Source organism: Blennius ocellaris (assembly GCF_963422515.1).
Source record: "Blennius ocellaris genome assembly, chromosome: 15".
NCBI classification, from domain to species: Eukaryota; Metazoa; Chordata; class Actinopteri; order Blenniiformes; family Blenniidae; genus Blennius; species Blennius ocellaris.
The window spans coordinates 17,214,371-17,240,334 of NC_137664.1; the positions used below are offsets into that span (position 1 = coordinate 17,214,371).

Consider the following 25,964-nt stretch of genomic DNA (forward strand, 5'->3'; position numbering starts at 1 on the left):
ACACCGGTACTGTTGTCGGAAAACATATTGACATAGCAATGAACATTTGGAGCTAAAGTCAGTATCTCACTCTTAATATTTCTATTAATCAATGTTGCTCAATATGAAAATAATGGGACTTTTGACTCATATGAGGCAGATCTGTGTCAATTTGTGTAACATCTCCCTTAAAACCTTTACACTTCATAAAAATGACTTGTTTATCCATCTTATCAGTCACAGTAAACATAAATGCAGGTATCAGTAATAAGTAGGAGAAATAGAGGCAGCGATGAGTCAGGCTGGTCTCTGTGGCAGAAGGCGAATGGAAATGCAGATCTGAGTGTTAACAGACAGAAGGCAGCTGAGCTGGTTTCACAGCTCTGTAAGTCAATCACCTAAAGGTGTTGTGGTGGACGGAGAGCGCCAGGAAGACAAATCCTTCTATAAACTGCGACATGAAGCAGGAAAACTGGATTAAACATTGTTGCTTTAACTCCCAATTCCTCGTACGGTGTTTACTCACTGGGCAATCACTTCTGGAAATCCAATTTTGATTTTGTCATCACACGTCCACAAAATCATTGTTTTAGTTTCTCTGCTCTCCATTTGTCAAAAAATCACTTCATCAGCCAGGACAGTTTGTCCTCTAAATCAGTGGGTCCCACTTCGTGGTCTCGCCAGACCCGCCAGAGATCCCCGTTGCTTTTGCACATGTTTAAGGAAAACCATAAAAAGACCGTTTTTACGGTCTCCAGCTGAGGTGTTGTTTTTATATTTTGTTGAGAGCGAGTGTGTCCTGCTGAGCTTTGGCTTCAATGTAAAGTTTTGACTGATGGGACATCCTTGATGGAGTCCACAGCCTCACTGAAAGGCAATCGGGTGAGACTCCGGGGGGAAATGTTTGCTACAGATCAATGGCGTCGGTGCAAAATGAGCTCACTTGTTCTGATTTGATTCCTCTAATATTTTAACAGAGCGAGATAATGGAGAAAATAATGTTTTGGGAATAGAAAAAAAGTAAAGTTTAGAGCTTTCAACCACATGAAAATGTTCTGATAATGATACAACCCGTACAGGAAGAGAAAGGCGACTGGATGTAATTTTACAAGGAAATGTCAAGAAGTTCCAAAACAAAAGTTACCTAGAATTTGTATATTAACTGGCAGGATTATGGCCAAATAATAAACTGACATCATTACAAGGATGGATGGATGGATGGCTGGATAAACCGATATATGCATTCATGAACCAAACTATTTTACCTACAAAACTTTATTTTCAGTTCAATGCATTTTTTTGATCAAATTACAATCACTCATATCCTATTAAAACTTAGAAAAAAGATGAAATTAGTATTACACCAGATTCTTAATAAATAAGTGAAAGTACTGGTACTAAATGTCACAGCTTGTGTGTTACAGAAATAAATCTTGTGATTCAGAACATTTTCAGTGGCCTTCGGGATAAACTGGCAGTGTGACCAAAGGATATGTGTCCATCTGTACGATGACTAGATGCAAATAAGCTTCCTTTACAAGCATTCATCTCCAGATTTAAAATCTCCTGAAACTTTCAGCTTCTCAGAATCATGGAATGTAACTTTACTGTGCTGAATTTGTTCATGCACGTCTTTTTTGCGCTTCTGGGCATCACTAAACCTTAACCATTTACAGAATGTAAGGAGTATTTCCTGTGTAGAGCTAATTGCAGACAGATGTTGATGGTATCCTCAGGAAACGATTTAATAATGATAACCCACAGACAAATGTTCTGTATGTTGTTGGCAATGAATGTTTGGATTTTTAAGCAGGCCCATATTGGTTTAGTCGGCACCTTTTACCATTAAAAGAATGGCTTTTGCAGACCTATGTATATATTTAGCTTTCAAAATGATAGCATGGTTTAAAAATTGGCAGTGGTTGATGTCGCATTATTAAAAGTATAAACTGGCCTTGAAATAGGAACTGCTAATATTTCATTGTACTTTTTGTGTTGCAATTTTAGCTGTGTTTACCCTATTCAGCCTCTTTCACAGTGGCTTTTTCTTTCATTTGCTCATTTCTGTCTACATTATTTTCTGGAATATAAGTGGCACTTATATTCAGTTCACTATAGTTGTTTGGTTGGTCATATGACTTATAAATCAAAATATGTCGGTAAATTCCATGTGTGACGACAAAATGTCACTGCATTATAACAGAACGCTGCTACAGTACCACAGAAAATCCCCCATTACTAGTGAAAACTCAACGTAAATCACCTGCAGTTAAAGGCAGACAAATGAGTAAGGAGAGTAAGGAGGTGATGATTACTTTACCCACGTATTTAACCATAACTGTTGGGCAGTACAAAAATGTGCATAAACGTGTGATGGCATAACATGTTGGAGACAGTGTGGCTCAGATCAAGCTAAACTCTGTTTGTATATGCCAAACAGCTTTGTGTGTGTAAAAGGGCTGATGAATGCGAAGCTGAAGTGATTTAAAAATAACCTTATCTGTATTTCTACATTATGTGTAACCACGTACAATTGCTATTTCCAAATTAAAAAAAATAAATGTATTAAAAAAAAGAAGCCTTTTTTGAACCTCACTGGCTCAAAATGAAAGGAATAAAACCAGACTGACTCGCTGATCCATGACACTCAGTCCACCACCTCTCCAGCTGCTTTTCACTGGACCAGGATACCTGAAGCCCAAATACAGAAATATAGGATTTAAAACATTTTTATTAGTTTTATAAAAAGGCTTGTACAATTAATTATTTTGTTACTATGTCTTTTTTTTTATGTCAACATCTACAAAAGTAATTGTCCCCCTGGTAGAAGATTTTTGAGCATTTTATTCAAGCGTCCCATCTGTCATCTTAAACACAAAGTTACACTGTTAAAAAAAAAATAAAATAAGTTAAGTGTTTATGGACATGGAATTTTTGTGGACACGACACATGAGCTCCTATCGAGAGGCCAAAGAGCCACATGTGGCTGCAGGTCGCCGAGCCCTGGAAAGAAGTAACTTAAAGACTCTGTTATCGTTGACGACGGTAGATGCTAATAAAAAGCACTGTGAGCAAACTCCTGTACAATGAAAAGACGTTTAATGAAACCAGACATCTGTACGAACAGCTGGCAGCAAGCTCCGTTATATCAAGTTGTTTTAAGTTAGGTCTAAGCGATGTTGAATGTCATCTGAAAGGTGAAGAAAACAAAGGCCTCCCCCGATCGCACATGTTGTTAGTAGAGTTTGGCTCAACTTCTCTTGAACTGCTGACTGGAGTTTTCTGTCCCGTGACCCAGACGTTGGACTAAACCAAACAGTTCTTTGGGTTTTTTGTAGCCAACCTTGTCCGCAGTCCCGTGATGCAGGTATGTTTGTGATCATCGCTGTAATTCTGCATCAGCTTGTTTCCTTTTTGGTGATTTGCAGGTCAGATCAATTAGATTTCACCCTCTGCACTTGGCAGGTGAGCAGGAAATGTGTTGAGAAACCTTTATATTTTCCTTGCACGGGACAACATTTGCATCACGATGCTGGATTGTGGACTAAATGTCTAGTATCCTCATTTCACAGTAGATTGTTTATGTCCAAAAGACCAATTCATGAGTCCTCCCACATCTGGTAGCAGTTCCACAGTTCTGTTACTCATAGTGGTCCAAGAGAGTCCTGGGACTCCTGTTCGTTGGCGAGGATTGTCCGCCCGTTGTCGCTGTAGCTTCGGTTTGGCAAGAAGGACAATCTGAAACAGAGAGAGCAAGACTTCATCTTGTGATCTTCTGTGTTTCACCGCCTATTCATCTTCTGTCCCCTTTTAATACAAGTAAGGTTGGAACCAATTCCAGCTGACGTTGGCCCAAGTGCAGGTCATCAGTACATGACACGGTCAACACAAAGTTGTTCTAAAGCTTTGTCCAATCAAAATTCATTTGCACGGCAAAGAAAATCACGACACAGTTTTTAGTAACTATCACAAATCGGGAAAATAGTTTTTTGGTCGTCTAAAAGAAACTTGTTTTGTTTATGTGACGAGGTGTGTCTACCAGTGTTTTATTTGATTTGAAGACGGAGCATGTGTAACTGGGTTGGTTGTGAGGAAGCTTACAAATGCATGGCAAATGGAGTAATAGCACCGATGACCTGGGGGGGCAGTGTTGTGCAGTGTACCTCATATGTAGCCAGCGAAAGGAATAAAGAGCACAACTTGGAAGGGAGATAAAAATGACGATCCCTTCGATGAGAGACAGCATGATTAGGTGCTTGTATAAAAATCTGCAACATGACCTTTAGATCATGTGTGTGTTTATAAACATCGTCACTTGCTAAGTGTGAAACATAAGGCAAGGAACAAGTACTTGTTTTGACGAGAAACATCCCACATCAAACCAACAGCAATGCACTGCCCTCTGCTGGATGTGTTGTTTAACCATGACACCAATGTAAGGGAGGAAGGGGAGTGTGAAGGCAACTTTTTAACATATTTGTGCCTTGGAGTCATTGCCGGGGACTTGAAGTGTCAAAACATCTGGGTTTCACTGTGCTGTTCACCACAATGTTACCACTGGCTATGGTGCCCGGAGCCACTGAAAACACAACTTTTAAAAAATGGCTCCCAAGGTGGAACTTTTCAAAAATACTCCGATTCTATCCCGGTGTAACCAGCAGAAACGCTGCGACTTCACAATAAACACAAATGTCCCTTTTCACTGTTAGGTTGTGAACACTTTCATAATTTAACCAAATAATCCTGTCAAACAATATCTGGAACTTTATGATATGTTTAAGACAAAGCTGTGTGGCAGATTTAAGCAGAGGAGGTTCTGTGACAGTCACTGAGAACAGAGGAGGCAAATTCATGGGAAATCGGACGAGAGCGAATGGGAACTGCTGTCGACATTCTTCTCAAAGACGCAACAAAGTCTTCTGCAAACATAGAGGAAGAGGAGCAACATGAGAAAAAGCGTCCCAAGTACAGATGGATGGTTTAAAATGGCAAAAGGAGACGTTTACCATTTGTTATTGCAGTTGGCTGTTTGTTTAATGTTCGAATTAAATCTCAAATGCAAAAAATGCTTGAGAGAACAAAAAGGGAAGATCCTCATTGATGCGGGCTGCATGCTTTCCGTGGTCTGTTTATAGCCAGCTGGACAGAGTTAAAAAAAACATCTGCAAAATGTATTTGTTTACAGCTTGAATGGATTATGATTTTCTGGCGCTTTCACATACATCAGCCTCATACAGAAGCTCAGGTATCACAACCTCCCTCTTGGAACAGCAGATCACCAACATGTTCTCTTAGTTTGAGTACACACTCTAGATAAAAGAGCAGCTTGAGCTGAACCGATTTTCATTCTAGCCTTTAGTGATATTTTCACTTTTCTCGAATTTTTCCACATTGAATCCAACGTTTCAAAGGATGTCAGAGCTTCACCGTCGGTCACTTTGACGAGCAAGAAACAAACCGACCACTTCAAAGCGAGCACCAGATATAATTCACCTGTTTTACATCAGAGTGTGGAGCAGTGTAAAGACATACATTTTCTCATTAAGTTATGCTCCATGGAAAACCCTAAAAGACAGTTCTGACTTTCTCTTGGACCAGTTTCTTTGTTTCGAAGGTCTTTTTATTGAAACGTACCAGAAAATCGCTTAAACTGTACAGGGAAGTATTTTTTTTTCTTCCTTTCTTTCCCCCACCCTGAGCAAGAACACATGCCACAAAACATCTAAGCATGAGACGAGCCTAATCGAGGCGACAAACAACCACAGCAGCATCTAAAAGTCACATTCTGATACATGAAAGGTCAAGGTCAACAACACATACCTCTGTACAGATGCATCGTACGAACTCTAAAGGAAGCAAAGTTGCATTTAGGAACCATGTTGTAAAGTAAGATGCAGTAAGACACCCTCAACAATCCCCCACCCACCCATCAAAATAATTGGAAGAAGAGAAAAAAATTAATGCAAAGAACATTGGCTTGTAAATTGATACCAGTTTGTACCACAAGATGGGGTTGTGAGTCCATCCAGCCATCCATCCATCTATCCAAAAGCCTTATTGGAACCATTAAAATATTTCATCATTGTAGTTAACGAGAGCACTGGTACCATGCTGAAGTGAAAACGGTGCCAAGCAGGACCGCAATGGAAACGGTCACAGTAACTCATCAGTTATAAAATAAAGGCAGCGACGAATTAAAAGTGATCCTATAAAAACTGTACAAGGAAGAGTTGTTGCCTTCTATTTCTTAATTTTTTTTAAATGTACAGTACAGTGGTTTAACTCCATGGAGAGACCTAAATCTTTAAATCCGTCAGTGGATGAATAATTACTGTACATGTCTAAAAGCCCGAGACGGGACCAGCAGGACTGCGGACTTACCACACACACACACACACACACACACACACACACACACACACACACACACACACACACACACACACACACACACACACGCAGTCCCATGTGGAGGCATGTCCCGGGTGGGGAGGCGACGGGGATAAACGGAAATGTTCTGCAGCTTCTGCTCCTCTGTGTTTTCCGTATGACGAGTTTGTTTACTATCCAAACACCACTCCGTCTCCCTCCGTCTGTCACAGTGGAGGAAGAGATTCCTATCGTTCACAGCCGCCGGAGGGAGGGATGGAGGGAGGGATGGAGGGAGGGATGGAGGGACCAGGATGCTCGGGCTAACAGGCATCCGGGGCACCAATACACAAAATGGCAGAGGGCGTCGGAACACTATTTGTAGCTATTGAACTGCCACAACGTTTTCATTGTTGAAGGTTCAGGTCTGAGCTTGAGGTGTGGTTTTGGCTCATGATGAACTTCCTCTCTCACTATTACTGGCTTATGTTGGCTTGCAAAAGGACCATGGCCAACACCGTGATCTCAGTGGCATAAACATCGAATTGAAACAATTATTTAGATGGACATACCAGGACGTAGCTGTATTTGGAAAACAAAGGGAAGCATTTTGCCTGTAAACTGGAGGAGAAATATGCAAGTGTGTACTTTTGTCTTGTTTCTTTTTTTTATGGGACCATCCTGACTTATTGCTCTGTCAGCGTTTCAAACCTTTTTTCTTGAGGGAAATAAATTGTTGCCATTGTGAACTTCAACCCCCCCCCACCAAACCCTGATTAATATTTTTTTTTAAACAAAACCTCCTGACACACTATGTGAAATACAGTCTCTTTGTCCTATTCTGTAATGGTGAATTCCTTTTCTCTGAGGACGAACTCTTTGGGTTGACACTGTCTTGAAGTTTCAAACTTTAATTTGGCAGTTTTCACCACAAACGATGCATTCCGCTCTAATTTCGAATTATCAATGAAGGAGTGTGTTGCATATCTCTGTTGGTACACTCTTTTCTTCTTTTTGATCAAATTGGCTTTCTTTTGTCTGACGCAACATTGTTTTCTCCCGCTGCTTACTTTTGGGTATGTTGCAGACACTTTCGTACAGTCTTGCTTTTATATATATATATTTCTAAATAAATGATGCACTTTGATGTAAATGCTGACTCGCAGCGCTGTGATGCCAATCAGCTTCGTGGGCTACAGCAAAACACCATATATGAACACTGGACAGTTTGATAATGGACATTTTGGGCCTCTTCTTGGCTTGATAACAACAGCATATACATAAAACATGTTGGCTTCTATCTAAAAAGTGCACATGAGAGCAGGGTGAAGGACTCGCTGGATCAACTCAAATATACGGTTACATGTATATTAAAAAAAAAAAAAAAAAGATTTTAAGAAACTTAAAATGATGCAAAAGCTGGATAACATTAAAACTATTTAGAAGTAAAACCATAAACTGAAGTTGTGTAATCTCATAACAAATGTGTATGAGTTTAATGCCACAGTGATATCAGCTGAAGAAGGCTCCAGTCCTGACTTATTGCTCTCTGTCAGTGATACTTCAACATCTAGTTTGTACTCTGACTAAAACTGACAGTAACTAATAAATACTGACGACGACTCTTCTTCTTTGTTTTGATAAAAAAAAACAAATTCTAAAAATGTGAACTTTTTAAAAACTGTTCTATGCAGAACATCAGAACAGGCTGTGTGTCATTCTGAACAATAAATATCTCTCCACACCGTGACCCCTGCTGGACACAATAGAAACAGCAGATTGTTTTTATATTCCCTATAAGGCCCCCGCTTGCACAACGACATTTTCAATTGAAAACGCAAAACCTTTAATTGCGTTTTGGTTGACCATCACAGGACAATGGTGCTCAGAGCCACTGAAAACAAAACGACTCCCAAGGTTGAATTTTTTGAAAAGGCTCAGTCGGGGGGAAAATACAACATTTCTGAAACACTGCTACCACAGCTGCACTAAATAGTCCTGCACATGTGCAAGTCGCTGGAGAATAACAGCGTTTGCTTCAAGAATGCCACAGCTCCCAGTCCAGATTCTCCCGGGACTTGCCAGGTTTATATTTGAAATTCACCTGTGCTAACAATCCAATTTTGTTGTTTGTCTTTATGGACGTCTTTGTCCTCGCCATTGTTGATGTTTATAGGGTGTTTTTCTCTCTGCACATGTGTGTGGATTCATTACAAATAGAACTTTCCACCCACTGGTGGCCCAACATGAAAACGACATCATTTTCAGTGTTTCTGCCATGGAAATGGAAATTGTTTTCGAAATGTTGCTTTGTAATCGTGAAACTTTTCTGTTACAATATTTTATATATATGTATGTACACCTTTTGAAAAACCTACAGGTCAAACTAATTGGCGGGGAAAAAAGCTTGATGTTATTGGGATGTCGGGGATAAAGAAGAGAAAGTAGCATATAGAGCACAATTAAACCGGCAGGATAATGTATTTGGAGCCCATGCTAGTTAGTCCGCTCCTTGAAGGCCTTTTCTTCATATCCAGCTCAGAATGAAAACATGAACCCAGATCTACCACCGCCCCGGATTTTAGGAAAATGAAAGAAAACACAAACATGAGTTATTTATTATTAAGAGCATTTTTTCGAACAGGGATTGTTTGCATGAATAATCATGAGTGGAAATGGGCCAGCATTGACCACGAGGCTGTTTTTAAGGGGTTTAGTTATTTAAGGATCCCCCCCCCAAAAAAATGATGAGTTGCAGTGATGAATACAATGTCCTACAAAGGTTCTGGATACTTCGTCCCCTCGGCGTTCTTCTGCGTTGTACTCCAAACAATACCAGGTTGGAGGTGGTTTCCCAGCTCTGCCAGCGAGAGCTCCCCCTCTTGCCTTGAGGACAGATTAGAACTTTATTGAGTTTATTTCAATTGAATAGTAACTCTGAAATCCTCAAACGGATCTTTCTCTATTGCCCTCCACGAGACAACACGAAGTCCTTCTCATCCCGGCGCTCTGAACCTGGAAGACATTATAATGTAAACTACTTGCAGCATCTTAGCAAGGATGAAGATCAAACCCACGTCCGTGCCATCAGAACCTAATATTGATGCCTTCCTTGGCATGCAGGGTTAATTTGTATTAAGTTTCATCTATTCTGCCTCAAACATGCAATTTGACTGAAGCACTGCTGACCCTGCAGCGACGTCTCTCCTACTTCTTATTGCTGCAAATTGCAGCTCACATTTCCAACTTGCATATATGGTCGGGTTCGTAGGCCCAACGCTGCTATCTTTAAATCGGAGACGAATAGCTGAAGCAAATGTTTTGCCTGCGTGTATCAGATGATATATACGGGACCTAAAGCCACTCGCATTAAGTGTATTGGAGTCCACCTACGCTGCACGTCTCCACGCTCGGACATTCAGCTTTTTAACCGCCAGCCGTGTGGCTTCAATTTGGCAGCTTTTGACAATAACTAAAACGTCAATTCTATTCTTTTTTTTTTTACCTGCACATTGGATAGCGGATATTGGATGTTTTCCCACTAGTTAAATCAGATTATTGCAGAATCCACAGCGTGACACTTTGTCCAGGATTAGTTTAATGGTGAACTCCCTCCACAGCTCACTCTCCCCTCATCTGTCTCACTTTCTACCGTCCAACAAAAGGTGGGAGGGGAAACAAATAAGATTTTTCCAGCATTACATGTACATTTTGGTGATCTTCCATATTTTGTATTTATTGTCTTGGTAGCTTTGAAGGCAGTGAAAGGTTTTATGAGCCGGTGGCAGCTGTCCATTACGATAAAAATGACAACAACAAAGCAGAGAAATGCCCTGTGGGCATTTGTTTTTTTTATTTCTTCTCACGGGAAGATTCAAATATGTGGAAAATGTCTGTTTCTATTTTGATACTTTAAGTTGCAGAACGGAATCACTGTGGGAAAAGACATCAGAACTGATGTATTTAGACATTTTAAACATTACGCAAGAGTTTCAAAGTTGATTTGAACATATCATGGCAATAACCTTCTTGTACTGGATTCAACCAGCTCTAATTAACCTCTGGCAGTTTGTTTCTACGTTGTTTTTCTCAGTGCCCTACAATAATAGAGACTCTCTTGGAAATGGACACATGTACATGTTGATGGTTCACATCTCACTCCATGATCCATCGGTCATCTCCACTGCTTTAACCAGAACAAAAAATAAATAAAAACATGCTAATGTTTTGCAGGTTTTTTTTTGCCATTTTGGCTGAAACACTTTGAAGAATTGTTAACAAAAGTCATAGCACACTATTCCTGAATTTTCTGCAGTTTTTAATGTGCTTTTTGTGTATGTGCTCCACGACCAACATTGAAAATCCGGTGTAATGATAATAATAATAATAATGATGATGCTAAATGGGCACCTAGTATCGCGATCTTTGCCTCTTAAAGAGACAGGCACAAAAAAAAACAAGAAACGAACAAAAAAAATCTATCTTTAATGCAGGTATTTCCTACGAAATGGACAAGATGAAACATTGCTTTTTTAAGAACTCTCACCAATCACACAAAGATAAAAAAAAAAAAAAAAATTCACAGATCACTGCAGAAACCGTGAGTTAACTAAACGTGCTTGTTATTTGGTGACTTGTTAATAATATTGATCAGAATTGTGTGTAAGTTACAGCTTGACCCTTTGTGACGACGAATGACAAACTCCTGGAGTTTGAGGTCTAGAGGCGGAGGTGTCAGCACAGAGGAATGAGACATGCTCTTATGAGGAAACATTTAAAATGGTGCAGCACTCGGCTTTATGTTACCTTTGCTTGACTCCTTGTAAATAGCTGAAAAGCCTCAGACGACCGGGGGCTTGGTTCTGGCTCTGTAAAGGAATCTCTACATATAAGGGGCTGCTGGACCAAGCCGTTCTCTACCTGCTCTCAATCAGCCAAACAAAATAACCTTCAACCCAATAGATCTATGCCAGTTGGACCTATTTGGCTCCGTCGGCCATCATCACGGACATTTCTCATCATTACAAGCCAGAAGACCAAACCATTGTAGTCCTGGCACAAGAAATGCTCTTGATTCAAGTTCAGCACTGGGTATCTGGAGCAGGATTTAAGAAATGATCAAACTTTGAAATCACTAATGGCCATCGTTACCACAGGTTAGGTTGGTGTCACATTCAGTTTCAGATGCTTTCTGAGTGAGATTTGCATGTTCTTCTTGTGGACGCGGAGATCTTTTTACCTCAATACTTTGACTTTTGACCACAACCCAAAGAAATCTGTGTCTTCTGCCTCGAGGTTTGTGTGAGTGTGTGTGTGTTGTGTCCATGTGATGTACTGCAGGCTACAGTTTTACCTGATCCTTGACCTGTTCATCATGTGTCTCATAAGATGGATGGATGGCTGTGAGACTCAAACTCGGTTGTCCTTGGACCATCCTTCATCCTCACACACTTTCTTTCTTCCATACATTTGGTTGGGGGTGGGGTTACTCATGTTACCCTGCCTCAGTATTATTATGTTCAGGTTCATCGGCCAAAAATAAAAATCAGTAAAGGCATGCAAATAAGACGCTCTAATCATTACACACCTGTTCCTCAAACTCATTTATAATGTTTCTCTTCCACCTATCTTTTTAAATGTATTCATTTCAATTTAATATATATTTAATTCAGTTCAATCCAAAATTGTGTTGCTTGAAAGTTTGTTTCCCACCATAATTGTAACCACTCCCCTGTGTATAAACAGCTTATGCACGTTAGGTGGAAGTGAAATATTTCTTGTTTTTGTATAATATTCGTATTGTTAGAGATTCACCAGGTCAATAAACTGAATATATATGATAATATATCTAGTTTATTGGCATAATCTCCATATCCTGCACTTTTTATCATTCTGTGACGTAAACAAAGATACCACGTTTAATACTTTGTGTCTTGTGGACCTTTTAAAAAAATGTTTCACTGATTTCATTGAGTTTTCCTCCCGTTTCTTGGGGACATGTCTGCGTTCCTGAGACGGAAAGTTAAAAACAGCCCGGTACAGTACGGTTCATAACGGCAGCTGGCGTCTTCGACGCTGCCAGCTTCGCGTTATCCGTCAGTCAGTGCGATCTGTGGATCACTTCCAGTCCGACAAATTGAAACTTTAGACCAAAAAGCTTCAAAAAGAACCGTGAGCGAGGAAAGAATTTTGTCTCCTTGATCAAATTTTTAAAGGGATTTCAGTTCTTTCTGGGGAAAGATGAGGTTTTAACTGGCAGCAGGCGATCCAGATGAGGCTCTTGAAGCTGTGTTTATTGTATTAATTTTATTCTCATGGTTGTTTGTGTGTTTTGGCAGCTTCCCCTGCTTCTGCCTGCGCTGCGTCGACGCTTTCTTTCGCTCCGGGCTGTTGAACTGCCGTCTGATGATGAACGGGTTCATCCCAGACGTTCAATCATTGGAGAATATTCACCATTTTACACAATTCAATTTGAGACTTTTATCAACCTTTTAAGATAGAAATTGAATGCTTTATATATTTTTGCTTGGAACTATCCTAAAACGAGCTGACAACAGAAGCGAGGTTCAAAACCTTGACGGTCACTTTATCTGCAATACGAATTTACGTGGTTGCTATTAAAAGTCTCCTTTTGTATTATCAAGGGTAGAAGTGCAGAAGTGCGAGGATTCCTGGGCCCCGTTCTAGAAAGCGGCTTACCGGTATGTAAAAATTCAGAGCAAGTTAACCCTGAAATGAGGGAAACTCAGAGTTTCCTGTTCCAGACAGAGAGCTGAATTAAGCTCAGGCTTTTACAGCAGAATAACTGTTTTTGGACTGTTGCCATAGTGCCTCATGATATCGGGGCTCCATTGATGATGGCTTTTTACTGTGGTTCTGCACGCGCTTAACTCAACGTTCACATACTCAGAGTTGACTGAACTAATTCAGATCAGCTGTTCTGGAATCGGAAACTCTGAATTTTCCATCTCGGAGTCAGTCAACTCAGACTTCTGGGAGAAACTCAAAGATTGTTGAACCTCCTTTCTGGAATACCCCCCCCCCCCCCCCCGGTCTGCTTCTAACCCACAGAACAACATCACTGTTCTGCATAACAGACACAGAGTCGCTCGCTAAAAAAACCATCATCTGATCTCTAACGTGACCTTCGGAGAGATCAACACAAGATAGAGGAGTGGTTTGTGTTCCTTTAATTTTGCACTAATCACTTTTCAGGGACATTAAATAATCAGATTTCACTCTTATCTCCTCACTTTCATAACTGCAGAGGAGAGGAGGGAGGGCCGATGGCGATGGCAGATAGAGGATGTTTTCCCACATGAACGTGGGGAAACACGGTGGCTGAATTATGCCATCGTAGTCGGGCTGGGCGTTATTGCCTTTTATCTTTATCTCAATATTCTGAGGCTATATCACGATATAGAACTTGGATCCAAGTAGGGGGAAATCGCAACAATGTGAATCTTGCCAAAACGGTATTTATTAAACAGACCAATCATGAAATTGTTTTTTTCTTTTCTTCTCTCACTTGAATACACATTGCAGGTCGAGCTTTCTCTGCTAAATATTTGCAGCAAGACCGATTATGACTCGGGTCAAGTGTGTTGATGAATTTTCTGAATCCAGACTTTTCAACCACACTAACTAGAAACTCTTAATTTTCTAGTGGGTGGATTGGTAAACGGTGATATAAATGAGTTGTGCTGCTACCTTTTGTGGCGACTTTGCTGCAGCAGCATGTTTTGCATAACTCTGTTGTATGTTGAAGATATTACTTCTTGAATCCAAACTACCACCACACGATGGATCCCGTGCTTTATTTCTTTGGAATTTTGAGGCACAGGAACAGGACACATGTAACACTACAGTTATTTAAACAAATAACTAGTTACTTTAAGTGATGCACTAGTTTACTGGTTTTCAAGACTAAGTATGAATGTGTGTGTCCCCTGATTTAAAGGGGACACACACTCCTGTGTTTGACACTCCTGCTTTAAGTATCTATTACTTATTAACAGTAGTTTGCACAGTATTGTAATGATTGTTCTCGCGTTCTTATGTAATGCTGTTGCAGTTAAATATTCAGGATTTGCAACATAGCTTCATATAAAAAGCTGTAGAGGAGTTCAGCTAAGTCTTCATTGGCCTTTTTTTCTGAAATGATCAGCCACTATATTTTAGGATGCAATGACCTAAATCCCAGAGAGACTCAGCTTGTCAAAACTCACTGTTGATGTCATTTTTATAGTTCAGGATCACCTGAGCTGACCTGAACAGTGCTGACATGTGAGCCTCCGCTCTCAGATCTGCCGGCTCCACGTTGTGCTTTACTCAGTCGAGCTGCGCTGTATATTGGAGTTTGATTTGTTTCCGTTTTGACATGTATAGCTATGGCCGGGATCCAGGACACTGGGCCACATTAATAATCCATCAGAGCTTTTAGGGAGCCACATGTTACCGTCTGCTCTCCTCCACCGCTATAAACAATGTCAGGAAGAGTTCCTCCAACCTTTCTGAGGTTCGTTTTGCCCCTGGTAGTAAATGCATGAAATATCTGCTGGCCGCATCCAAACTCACCCAATTTTTTTATTTTTAAATTTTTTTGGAAAACAAAGAAGGGCAAATCATTCTAAACTGAAGCGTTTTTGTGTTTCTTCCTGAGGCCAAAAAGAAAACGGCACATGGAGGGGCGGGAGGGAGAATGAGCTTACACGCAATATAATACAATCATAAAACAGGAATATAAAAAGGGGGAAGTAAAAACTAATTAGTTTTGTTTGGGTTTTTTTTTTTTTTTGTATATTTGTGGGAGTGAATGGTGAATGTTTAGCTTCACTGTGGTATTTTGATAAATCAGAAAGGGGCTCCAATACAGCCACCAAATCACCAAACTATTTGTAAAAGTAAAAACACAAGTCTTAGCGTAGCAGAAACAACCCTGAGACCCGAGCTGAGATACTGGCGATGAAAGACAGCCACCTCGTTGCTATCAAACTAGTCTCGAAGTCATGCAGTCAGGATGAGTTTGTAAAAACAAAACATGCAGAATGCAACAGCTATAGAAATTTTTCTTGGACACCTCAGTGTATTTTGCACCAGAAGGTTTCATCAAAATCGGGCTTGTTAAAGCCTTGACATTTTCATCATGTATTCTCTGCTCCACAACAACGAAAAAAACTCATCAAAGTTTAACTTTAAAGGTTAACATGGTAGGAATTCACCAGTCCAGCCAACTTTGAGATGAAATTAGTCTGTTTGTGTCGCCTGAACTAAAATGTGACCGATCCCCCTGATCTAGAATGAATATAGTGCTCTCAAGTTTTTCTAAATCTGATCAAGTATTTTGGTAACTAAACAAACTATATGGCAATAATACTGATAATCACATTATAAAGTGTTGGATAATCACAAAAGACATGAGAAATTAACAATGAGATCACCATGAAATGATATTGTTCTCCAGGCAGTGCAGCTCGTGGCATATCAGCAAAGAGGAAATCTGTTCTGCATCATATCTATTTCACTGATAACGCCCGAAGACGGACATTAGATTAAACTGATTCCTTCATCCCCCAAAAACATTTCCTTTCACTTACTCAAGTCTTGGCACTTATGCAATTCTCAGCAACACAAAGACATTTTAATTGAATAATCGACTTAAGCAGTGAACTGGTGGTACAAAGTAACTTCAAAATATCGGACAACGGACGTCTCAAAGAGGATATGCTATGATCACCATGCAGTGTGGAGTATTTGGACGTGTCGTTTGAGTCAACACATTCTATTCTAAACACACCAAATGACATATGGATCATCTTCAGCAGCTGACAAATCTGAGGTCAAATTATCCTGCAAGGACGACATCAACTTTCTTCTCATATTATGAGAAGCAATAAAAATGTGGCTGCACTGTTCAACTGGATGCGATAAATTGAGCTATTTTTAACGTGGTTCTGGATATCATATGATATCCCCGTGCGTCTGGCTGTCTCGCGCCAGAGAAAGCAAAGAAAAGGCCTCATCACTCTCTCCAAACACAGCAGCGTGTTTTGTTTGAGACGAGTGACGGCGCTTTCGTCTGGCTGAGATGTTGGAGCTGGTTCTGTCTCCTCGCCGTCACTTCCTGCTCACAGATGGCGCTTCTGATTAAAGTCTACTTCAGGCGTCGTGCACGTTTATTGTATATGTGAAGATATTAAAGTGAAACACTGAATAATTCATCAACTGAAAGAGAGGAAAAAAGGAAGAACGTGTGAATGAGGGATATTTCTTCACTTTCAGACGCACTGCTGAGTCCTCTAATGGTTAAAACAGTCCAAAAGCTGCAAAAGTAACACAAGTGACCCAAATTTAAGTTCCACTGATTATCAAACAAACCAAATAGATATGGATTCAAAATGCTCCAGCATTTATATACATTTGATTTAAAGGAAATATGTGGTCAATCATGTTCATTTCCATGAAATGAATTAACCAGTTCAGGGTCAATTCCATGGAATTAGATTTGTGCCACAATCCAGAGAGCGCAGAGTGAAATTCTGACGTTGCTGGTGTTGTACGAACTGACTTTCACCTCCTCTTGGTGATTTGGCAGAAAGTCTGTCTTACTTGCTTTACCCATGTATGTGCATTTTGCATTGTATTCGGGAAAAGTGCAAAATCTCTGGTTTGAGGAGAATACATGGTTCATGTTCAAGCCTCTGTGTCCTTACAAACCCCCTCATCAAATTTATCTGTGATTAAATCAGAATGAGGTTTTTCATCCTATTAAACTTGGTTAAATGTGTTTATTAAATAAGTGATTGAACGTGGTTTTACTTGGCTGCTGCAGGGATGGCAGACCAACAAATCTATCGTTTCTGCACTGAGATAAATATTTTGCTATGTATAAGATATAACATGCAGTTACATTTCCTATTATACTGCACATTAACTTGATGATCACATCATGCCTCAATATAATCCTTCATAGTTTAAGTCATGACATTACAGTCATGTATTTTGTATGATTGGATAACTTTCCTAATTGTTTAAAACCAATTATTTCAATAAAAATTCAGTGATTTAATTCTTTCGTCTGCATGTTTTATGTTCTATGAGTGTAGAAATAACTGACAAAACCTTTCAATTATTCATTTAATAAGGTGATATCTTCTGTATTCGAGTTCAAATGTCACTAATTCTGAATTAAGAAAAAATAAATCAAATACACGGGGCAAAACAAGAAATGCCTACAAGCTACAAACATGTGGATTTTTGAATATAACAAAACAGCTCGCCTGTCCAGTCAGATTTTCTGGCTAAAGCTGAAACAGAAACTGATCAGCGGCATCAGAGGACCATCAGCGCTGATGCATTGTGGCAGCAGTGCAGACGCTACTTTCAACCGTCCCGTCACGATGCGTCCGAACTCCTACAGATGACCTCTAATTTCAGAAGGCTGATCCAAAGTTTCTCCGGGTCAAAAGGCTGCCAGACATGATTGTGTTAGTTAATTACCCATCCAGATCAGAATCAGCCTGTGACCCTCGTTAACTGCCGAGCGGTTGTTGTTCTTTTTTTTTTTCTTTTCTTTTTTTTCCCTCTCAGATTGGACAGTGTGTTTTAGTGTCACGGCACCCAGATAAAACAAAGTTCAGACCGGCGGAATCCGACGCATATTTTCATCGGGTGTGCGACTTGGCGACCCGGAGGTGAACCGAACCGCGCGGCTGTGGGCGAACCACCGAGAGGCACGATAAAACTTTTCTGATTAGACCAGGAATAAACCTGAGAAGATAAGCAGCCGGTTGCCGAGCCGGCCGAGCATGCGGTGGTGCCGAGGCGGTGTAATGAAGGAAGTATGACACGCATGACTCGGATTTGTCGGTGACCCGTTTACCTCGGCCCGGATCGGCTCATCTTCAGCCTGATGGTGATCACGAAGAAGCAACTTGTTGCATGTTCATCCCAAACAATCCACAATCATCCGGGAAGTATTTCATTTAATATTTGAAATGAGTTTACTGTAGTTTCAGTGCACTGGATGAACTTAAGAGTGACAAAGTGTTCATTACATTTTATAACTTCTGGGAATTGTTGTACTTGTGCATCCAGAAAATCTGCAATTAATCTGTGTTTTGGTCAAATTCAGTGACATTTCTTTAACGATGATGATAATAATTTGGGGGGAAAAAAGTGGCATCTGAAAGCTGGCAGTGTTTCTCGTCAGCCGAAAAAGGCAGTCATGATGCTGTGTTCGGTTTGTTCATCACTAAAACAGGCGGAAATCAAAGTGGACTTATTGGGAAAGGCAGTTACTTTTAATAAAACTTATTCTCTCTGCGGAATCTCTGGTGGGCCGAGTTTTACTTGTTAATTTGGCTTTCGGATCCACAAAATGATTTATGTACAGTGGTTTTGTACATTGCTGATGTTGATTAAGATTTTTAGGCTAAAAAATGGGAAAATCTGTAAACGTTTCAACTTTGTAGCAGTTTGGGCATTTTTTATTTTTTTTGTTCAACTGACACCTGAGAGTTAAGTCAAGTTATGTCCCTCATAACTTTCTGAGAGCGTTTCCTTTCCTGCTTTCTATCCTGCTGTACATTTTACAGCCTGTATCTCACACACACACACACACACACACACAGTTTACAGCCCATGAGGCATGGAGGGGTAGTGAAGTGGTGTTTGGTTTGGCATGCAGGGAGAGGCTACTGAAGTCCGAACCGAGGACACAACCAGCAGTTTTCCAGAAAACAATTTCAGCTGAGCTGAATTCAATCACATCTTTTCAGATCCTCTCGGGGGGGGAAAATTTGCTCGGCAGCCAGAGTTTAAAGTAAAAACACATGATTGGACCAATGATAACGTGTAATGAACAAACAAATCCGCAGAACGCCTGAGCCTCGACCTCAAATTTAATTCTGGCCCCTGCCTTTTTGTCAGATTTAACCTGAGCCTTTCTATCGTCTGTATCAGACACGACTTGGGCAGACTGAGAAATTTAAAGTATGCGACTCACCTGAAGCTAAAACGGAGAAATTGTGAAACACAACTATGCTTGTAAAGTCGTATGCGCTACATACAGAGGCAGGAAAATAGACCAGATTGTTGAACTCAGCTTGGCAAAACTGCCTCATTATAGTCTTTTTATTACACCAAGGGGATTTATTATGCGTGTTTCAATCAATTAATTACAGAAAAAACAAGACTAACATATTTCTTGCTGTTAAAAGTTTCTCAGCACCTGATAAAGTTCCTTTCAGTTTCCTTCAAACTGATCGTCCCGATGCATTTGAGATTTTCAGTTTATAAAACTGTAGTGTGGATAAGAGATGCATGCAAAAACATACAGCAATGAATTTACATCTCCCCGAAGTAATTTGGCTCTTTGTTTGAATTGACAACTAAAACTTCTTGTTTCAAACACTGAAATAGAACTGCAAAGCTCCAGTTAGAGTCCCACCACTAATTTCACCCCCATAAAGTTTTATAATGTAGAATAATTGCAGTCAAATATCTTCCTGAGTTGATAAAGAGAGCATTTTGTCATTTATAAGACATGCAAGATATATTTGTTCTGTATTCTTAAATTTGTGTGTCTTAAAGGATGTAAAATATTTAAAATCATGTCCACCAAATACCTGTAAAGTGCAAAGGACATATGCAGATAACGTTAAATATAAATTATAAAAATAATATTTTGTTGCTTATCTCTTGTTTAATTTGCGCATGGATTACTTTTTTATGCTCTGTCTGACATTTTACCTGACGTCTGTTCTAATGCCAGCATCACAATTTGCAGGCGAAACATTTATTTAACCATCTCGGACAAATGCTGATCTTCGAGCCATTTCAGACCCTGTTTACACAACGTTTCAAATGATAATGCATCGTTTTTGCATTTTTGTTTTAGAAAGGTTTTGCATGTGCACGGCAGCTGAATAGTTATTAAAAAAAAGGTACTCGCATGTATCTCTAATTGCATGTGTTTTTATATAAACTGGGAAAAAATGTGACATTGATCAAGTTCTTGATGTTCAGGCCAGTTTTCAGGAACAAAAACACAATTATGCACCCAACAGCCCAAACTTACTGTCATTTTTGGACTATTGAACAGACCTGAATATAAGCCGCCCTCACCAAATTTAAGAAGGAAAAAAAAAAAGGTCGGAGTTACGTGATGCAACTGAACGCATCACCCTTGTATTGGTGACATGAAGCTCGTTTACCCATAAAAACGCATAAATTAGCAGCACCATTGTTTAAGCCACAGGGTTCAACGCGTGTGAAAAAAGTTTATAGTCTGGAATTTCCGGTAATTATATATGCACAATAACATACTATTCCCTAAATTATGTGTGTAGCTTTTGCCTGCTTCAGCGTCACGAGAAGCTGTGACCCATCAAATGTTTCTGATCAGAAAGTGCTTCACTTCACCTCTCGGGTCCAGACAGGTTTGAGTCAGTTACCTCAGAAAAACGCCAAAGACGTACCTGAGTTTTGAGATTGAATGGATGTAAAAACGAATAACTGTGGTTGAATGAAGATGCCTGCTATTGCCCACTGCTCGCAGTCCTTAAAAAGCAACACAATGCACCTCACCCACGCGTCTCCTATTTTGTCCACAACTTTTTCAAGCTGAAATCAACCTGCGATTGTGATTCACAGTGGCATCGGGGGGGAAAATATGCTCAGCAGACGAATGGTGCTTCCGCCTGATTGGCAGCAGGTGCTCAAACCTGGAGCGTTAAAAAGAAATGAAACGATCCGAGACGTTAGTTTGGACTCTTCTGATGCAGACTTGGCTGGACGACAGGTTAGCAGAACGACATCCAATAATGGGCTCAATGGTGATGTGATATTTGTTTATGAGCTGAAATCTGTGAGAAAACCCCGCCGGCACGAGGGAAACCCAAGAGGCAGCAAGTTGACATTTCAAGAAGCCTTTTTAAGCAGGTGTCGTGGCATTTTCTCATCAACACGTAGAGTCGATAAACACTTCTTCTCCTTTTGCGTTGTTGCTGTTATCAGTCTTAGTTTTCATTACAACACTAAATTTTTACTCTATGATTTATGCTAAATAATGACAATATTGACGGTTTTCATAACTTTCGTGGATACATAGCCAAGTGAATGTCTGTGTCAAACGCATTTCAGTTTGGGGACCACATTCAGCCCAGTTTCAACTCGAGTGTAAAGATTCTGTCATGATACCCTTTTAATTTGAACTGTAAAGTTTCTCTTTGTTGTAGCGCAGAGTGTTAACAATGAAAATCGAAACATATGTCACCGTGTATGTGTACTATCTAATCTCCGTTAGAAAACCAGACCTGTTCTCATGAAAATGATTTCGTTTCGATTTGTGTGTCTTATCATGGTACTGGATTTACCACCTTGAAGACGCCCTCAAAAACTGAAAGATTTACTGCTTTAAACGTCATGAGTGTGGCGGTGAGTCCGTTTGGTACTTTTCTCATCTCGTGTCCTGCTTTGCCACAACATGCTTTTATTTTAGATTTCTATTTTGTTTCAGTCACATGATCAGACTGTAACACTCTTGAAGTGCAAAGTCCTTTTTCTCTGTCATATAATCTTGGTGGAGTATATTTTCACTGGTTTCAAGATACAAAGATGTATATTTGTGTTGAATTAGGGCTGTAATCCCCACAATAGCGCTAGGAGTGACACTATACAGCTAAAAAGAACTTTTGTGTCAGTTAAATATAGTAACTAATAACCATTATGACGTGAAAAAAGTTAACGTTACTCAATGAGTTTTTCCGGAAAAGCTGCGGACCTGCTGTATCTATATCATATTCTTATTAGTTTACCTTGTTTTACCCCACATTCACTTTCTTTAAAATGAAGAGTGCAACAGAAATAGTGTCATACTGGTGCTCGACGAAGACATTGCACTGGTTGTTATTTCAGTAAATTCCTGTTCACAGCAGAAGAGCCTCGATTTAACCTGAAAATATGGAACAGCAATGTGAAATATGACCAACTATAATCTGATCCAATAATAAATGAGATTAATCACAAGACCAACCACAACAGCTCAGAAACGCCACAATGAGATATAAATGAGTTGTGCACATTATTAAGAATGATCCAACTATTGGAGAAAGTTACACCACCAGGTGATTTCTCATTGTTTTTAACTTGTAAGTGTAATCAAGGACTAATTGTCTGTAACCTGCACATGCATCTGTATCCTCTCAGTGAAAGTAACCCCTTGTTGCTCCTGGAGTTCATGGTGGGCAAATCCTGAATCCCGGCTCGTCAGCAGGGAAACTGGGTTCGTATTACGCAGGGAGAGCAAAGCCAGGAACAGACAGGGAGGCAGAGGTGAGTTTGATTTAGTGACAACAGATGAGTTCAAGTCCAGGCTGACAGGACGAGAGCAGATTTCCTCCACGCGTAAGAAAACAAAAAGTCATCAAAACAGCAGTCTCAGTTTGCATTCCACTTTTTTTTTTTATTTCCCCCCTCTCAACATGTGTTGTTGTCCACTTCACTCTCAATGTTTGGGGGGGGGGGGGGAAATCCAAAAGATCCTGTTATGATAGTCAGTGAAAATTCTTATTAGATGACTAAAAAGCAAAAAGCAAAAAGAAAGTAGGTGAGGAATAGAGGGAAAAGAAAGGTGATAACAGAAGACGCACAGACACAGGAAAGAAAAAAAAGCGTTTCACACCACGTTTAACAGGAACAATGGAAAGATAGAAATGTCAGAAATGGAGTGAGAGCAGTGAGATGTGAAGGGAGGAGCAGCTGGAGGATCTGAGGTTTCAATCAAACAATAATAAATCACCCAGATCGTCCAATAAATCACTGGAGGAGAGTGTTTGCACTGTCCTGCTGTCAGTCTAAACAAAGCATAAAAAAAAAACTGTTTTCAACCAGAGACCCTTTTCTTCATCCACACAGAGATGGTGGGACTGTTATTTATATCATCTTGCACTGATTTTATTTGACATACTTGCTATCAGATGTGGGTAAGAAGGAAAAGCCAACAGGGAGAAGCTGTGATCAACTGTAAGTTATCCAAACTAATCAAAGTGGTCGAATGATTCACCTTCCTGTCATGTTTGGACAAAATCTCATTGAATTTTTAAAGGTATAGTAGAGGATTTTCTTCTTCCGGGTGGATCATCAAAATAACTGGTCCTCCCAATTGTCAATCATTCTGGTGATATATGACGTAAGCCCGTCGTACGTGCCCGTCCCTGCGCGCAGCTCACTCCACACGGTCCTCATCAAGCCGCTGGCCGACCCGACGCATTATTCTCGGACATTTTTACACAGTTTCACCCCCTCTGGTGCAAATCTTCTTGTAAAGTGAGCTTATGTGAGCGATGCCGACTTGTGACTTGTAAACAGAGCGTGCACGAGGAGAACTGGGCTCGTGCATGTCTCTCGCACGCGTTTTAGTAGGCGTTCCGTCTCGGGAGCAGGTACAGCGTTGCGCATGCGCATTTTTTTCAAACGGTGGAGAGGGCGGTTCTTTCCTAAAATTCCTAAAAATCCTCCTGTATACCTTAAACAATTTCATATGTACTGTAGATGTGCTTTTTTTTGTTTGTGCTGCTTTGTATTGCAGTGGTTGCTCCCCTGTTCTATCATCATTACGACATATACTTATTTTTACTGACATTATTTCTGCTTTTATATTTTTACTACTAATGGTGTGAAGCACTTTGTGATCTTTATTTGTGACATTTGCTTTATTAATACATTTTTATTACTTACTTTTCAGGTCAGAGATTTATCATCTTTTATATGATGTTTTCTTGGATGTTTTGAGTTGTTAATATTCTAGTATAATGATTTTAATACAAATAACAATTTATGATAACCCTTATTCTGTTTGCCAATTTCTTTAAGAGGTGAGGTGCAAAGATTACTGTCTTAGGTGCCAATTTAATTTTAATGTTTGTTTTTTTTTAACTTGCATTGGGGGCGCATGCGTACTAAAAAAACAAAACATGTGGTGAATTCTGGAACAGTGTGCGATGATTTTTGTTAACGATTCAGCAAAACGTTTCTGCAAAAACTGCCAAAAACATTGGCCGGTCAAAGCGGATTGGATTTTGGTTGTTTTAAAATTTCACTCATCAGTGCAATTCAGCCAAATTTGATGTAATCTGGCACTGATGATTAAAATGACAGAGAAACCACCTGTTAATAATGACGACAAGCACAATATTGAATACTTTTTATAACCAAAGATAAAGCCTCAGCTTGTTCTGACAAAGGCATTTCTGTGGCACCTTTTGTCAAGTCAGCGGAGTAAAGAAATGCCCGAAGTGCCTCTTTAACACAACCCAGGAAGCTGTATTGTGTCAAACACCTTCTTTACTCTCATCTGGAGCGCATTTTCTTCTCTTATTTGTGGCCCTTCCCCGATGAATCCCTGTGTTCATGGACCTAATTTCCCTATATGGAGCTGTGAGTTTAATCTTATCTCGATATTCAGAGCAGCAAACATCAAGGACGGAAAAAACGGCAGCGAGTGGAACGCTGATTGAACATGACAGCGTGGCCTTGACCCACGGAGACTTCCAACGTCTCTCCCAGATGACTTTCACTGCCCAGTTCTGTTGTTTTCCAGCCACCAAACAGCTGCGCTGCAGTGATGACTGCCAGCTACTTCCAATCACGAACATTCACAGAGGTTATGGGAGCGTCGGCCGTGTTGACTCAATCCAACACTTCTCATCCCTGAAGGTGAACTCGGGACGAATCAAACCAAAACTTTCTTTTCAGGGTCGCAGGAACAATCTGAGTTGTAGCTTGTTTTTTTTTGTGGGTTTTTTTTTTTTTTTTACGTTCTTTGTTTCATGATGGTGCTTTGGTTTCCTCTAAATGTTTTGAGTCCCACTTCAACATATGTTTTGCCTCGTATTCCTACCGTTTGTGGGAGTGAAGAATAATGTTTGTGCAGAGTTTAACACTTGAGTGTTGACTGTCAAAGCACAAGTTATTTGTAATGGGTGTGACGTATTGGTCCGCTAACAGAGCTACGAACACAAAGAAAAGTCCCACTTCAGACTGTTGAGAATGTAAAAACTGCAGGTAAACAGCTTAACAAAATCAAGTTTCATTATCAAGATTCATGTTTGAAGTAGGTGTTTTTTTGTTTAATACATGTTTGCTCAAAAGTTTATATGTTTCTGGAATTACACACATTCGTAATAGGAATTGAGGAAAAACTCAGATCTTGTATCAATTATAAGGTTACACAAACTTAAAGCATGTTTCCATAATCACAAATCAGAAGAGAAAACGGGTGATTGCTACTTCATTGAAGTTTGATGTCTAGGTATCACCATTACATCACACTGCTCGCTAATTTAAACATGCTTGATGTGGGCACAGAGTTTCACAAGTAAAAGATCAGTAGTTAATTTTCAATCTGGCCCTATATTATCTCCTGACACCTTTCAGTGTTCAACACGCTCTCCTGCTTTTATTTCTGAGTTGAAGCTCACACGTCCAGCCCACACTGTTTTAAAGTATTGATGTCAGCAGCTCTGAAGGTGGTGGGAAAGCAGAAAGGTGAGATTTAACTTGGAGAAACTTCTAACCGAGCGCTCTCTGCTGTTACTTTGCTAAGAGGGAACACA

The 25,964-nt window shown here is 40.0% G+C and overlaps 1 protein-coding gene across 1 annotated transcript in view; it reads right to left on the bottom strand.

Moving 5' to 3' along the window:
* Nucleotides 1-3,623: 3,623 nt before the first annotated feature.
* Nucleotides 3,624-25,964, bottom strand: part of LOC308140596 (5-hydroxytryptamine receptor 4) — a gene marked incomplete at both ends in the record, with an annotated part of 36,949 nt that continues 14,608 nt past the window's right edge. The window contains one exon of the mRNA XM_080510438.1: nucleotides 3,624-3,717. Coding sequence (XP_080366564.1) covers nucleotides 3,624-3,717 — 94 coding nt within the window. The remainder of the gene's footprint in view (nucleotides 3,718-25,964) is intronic.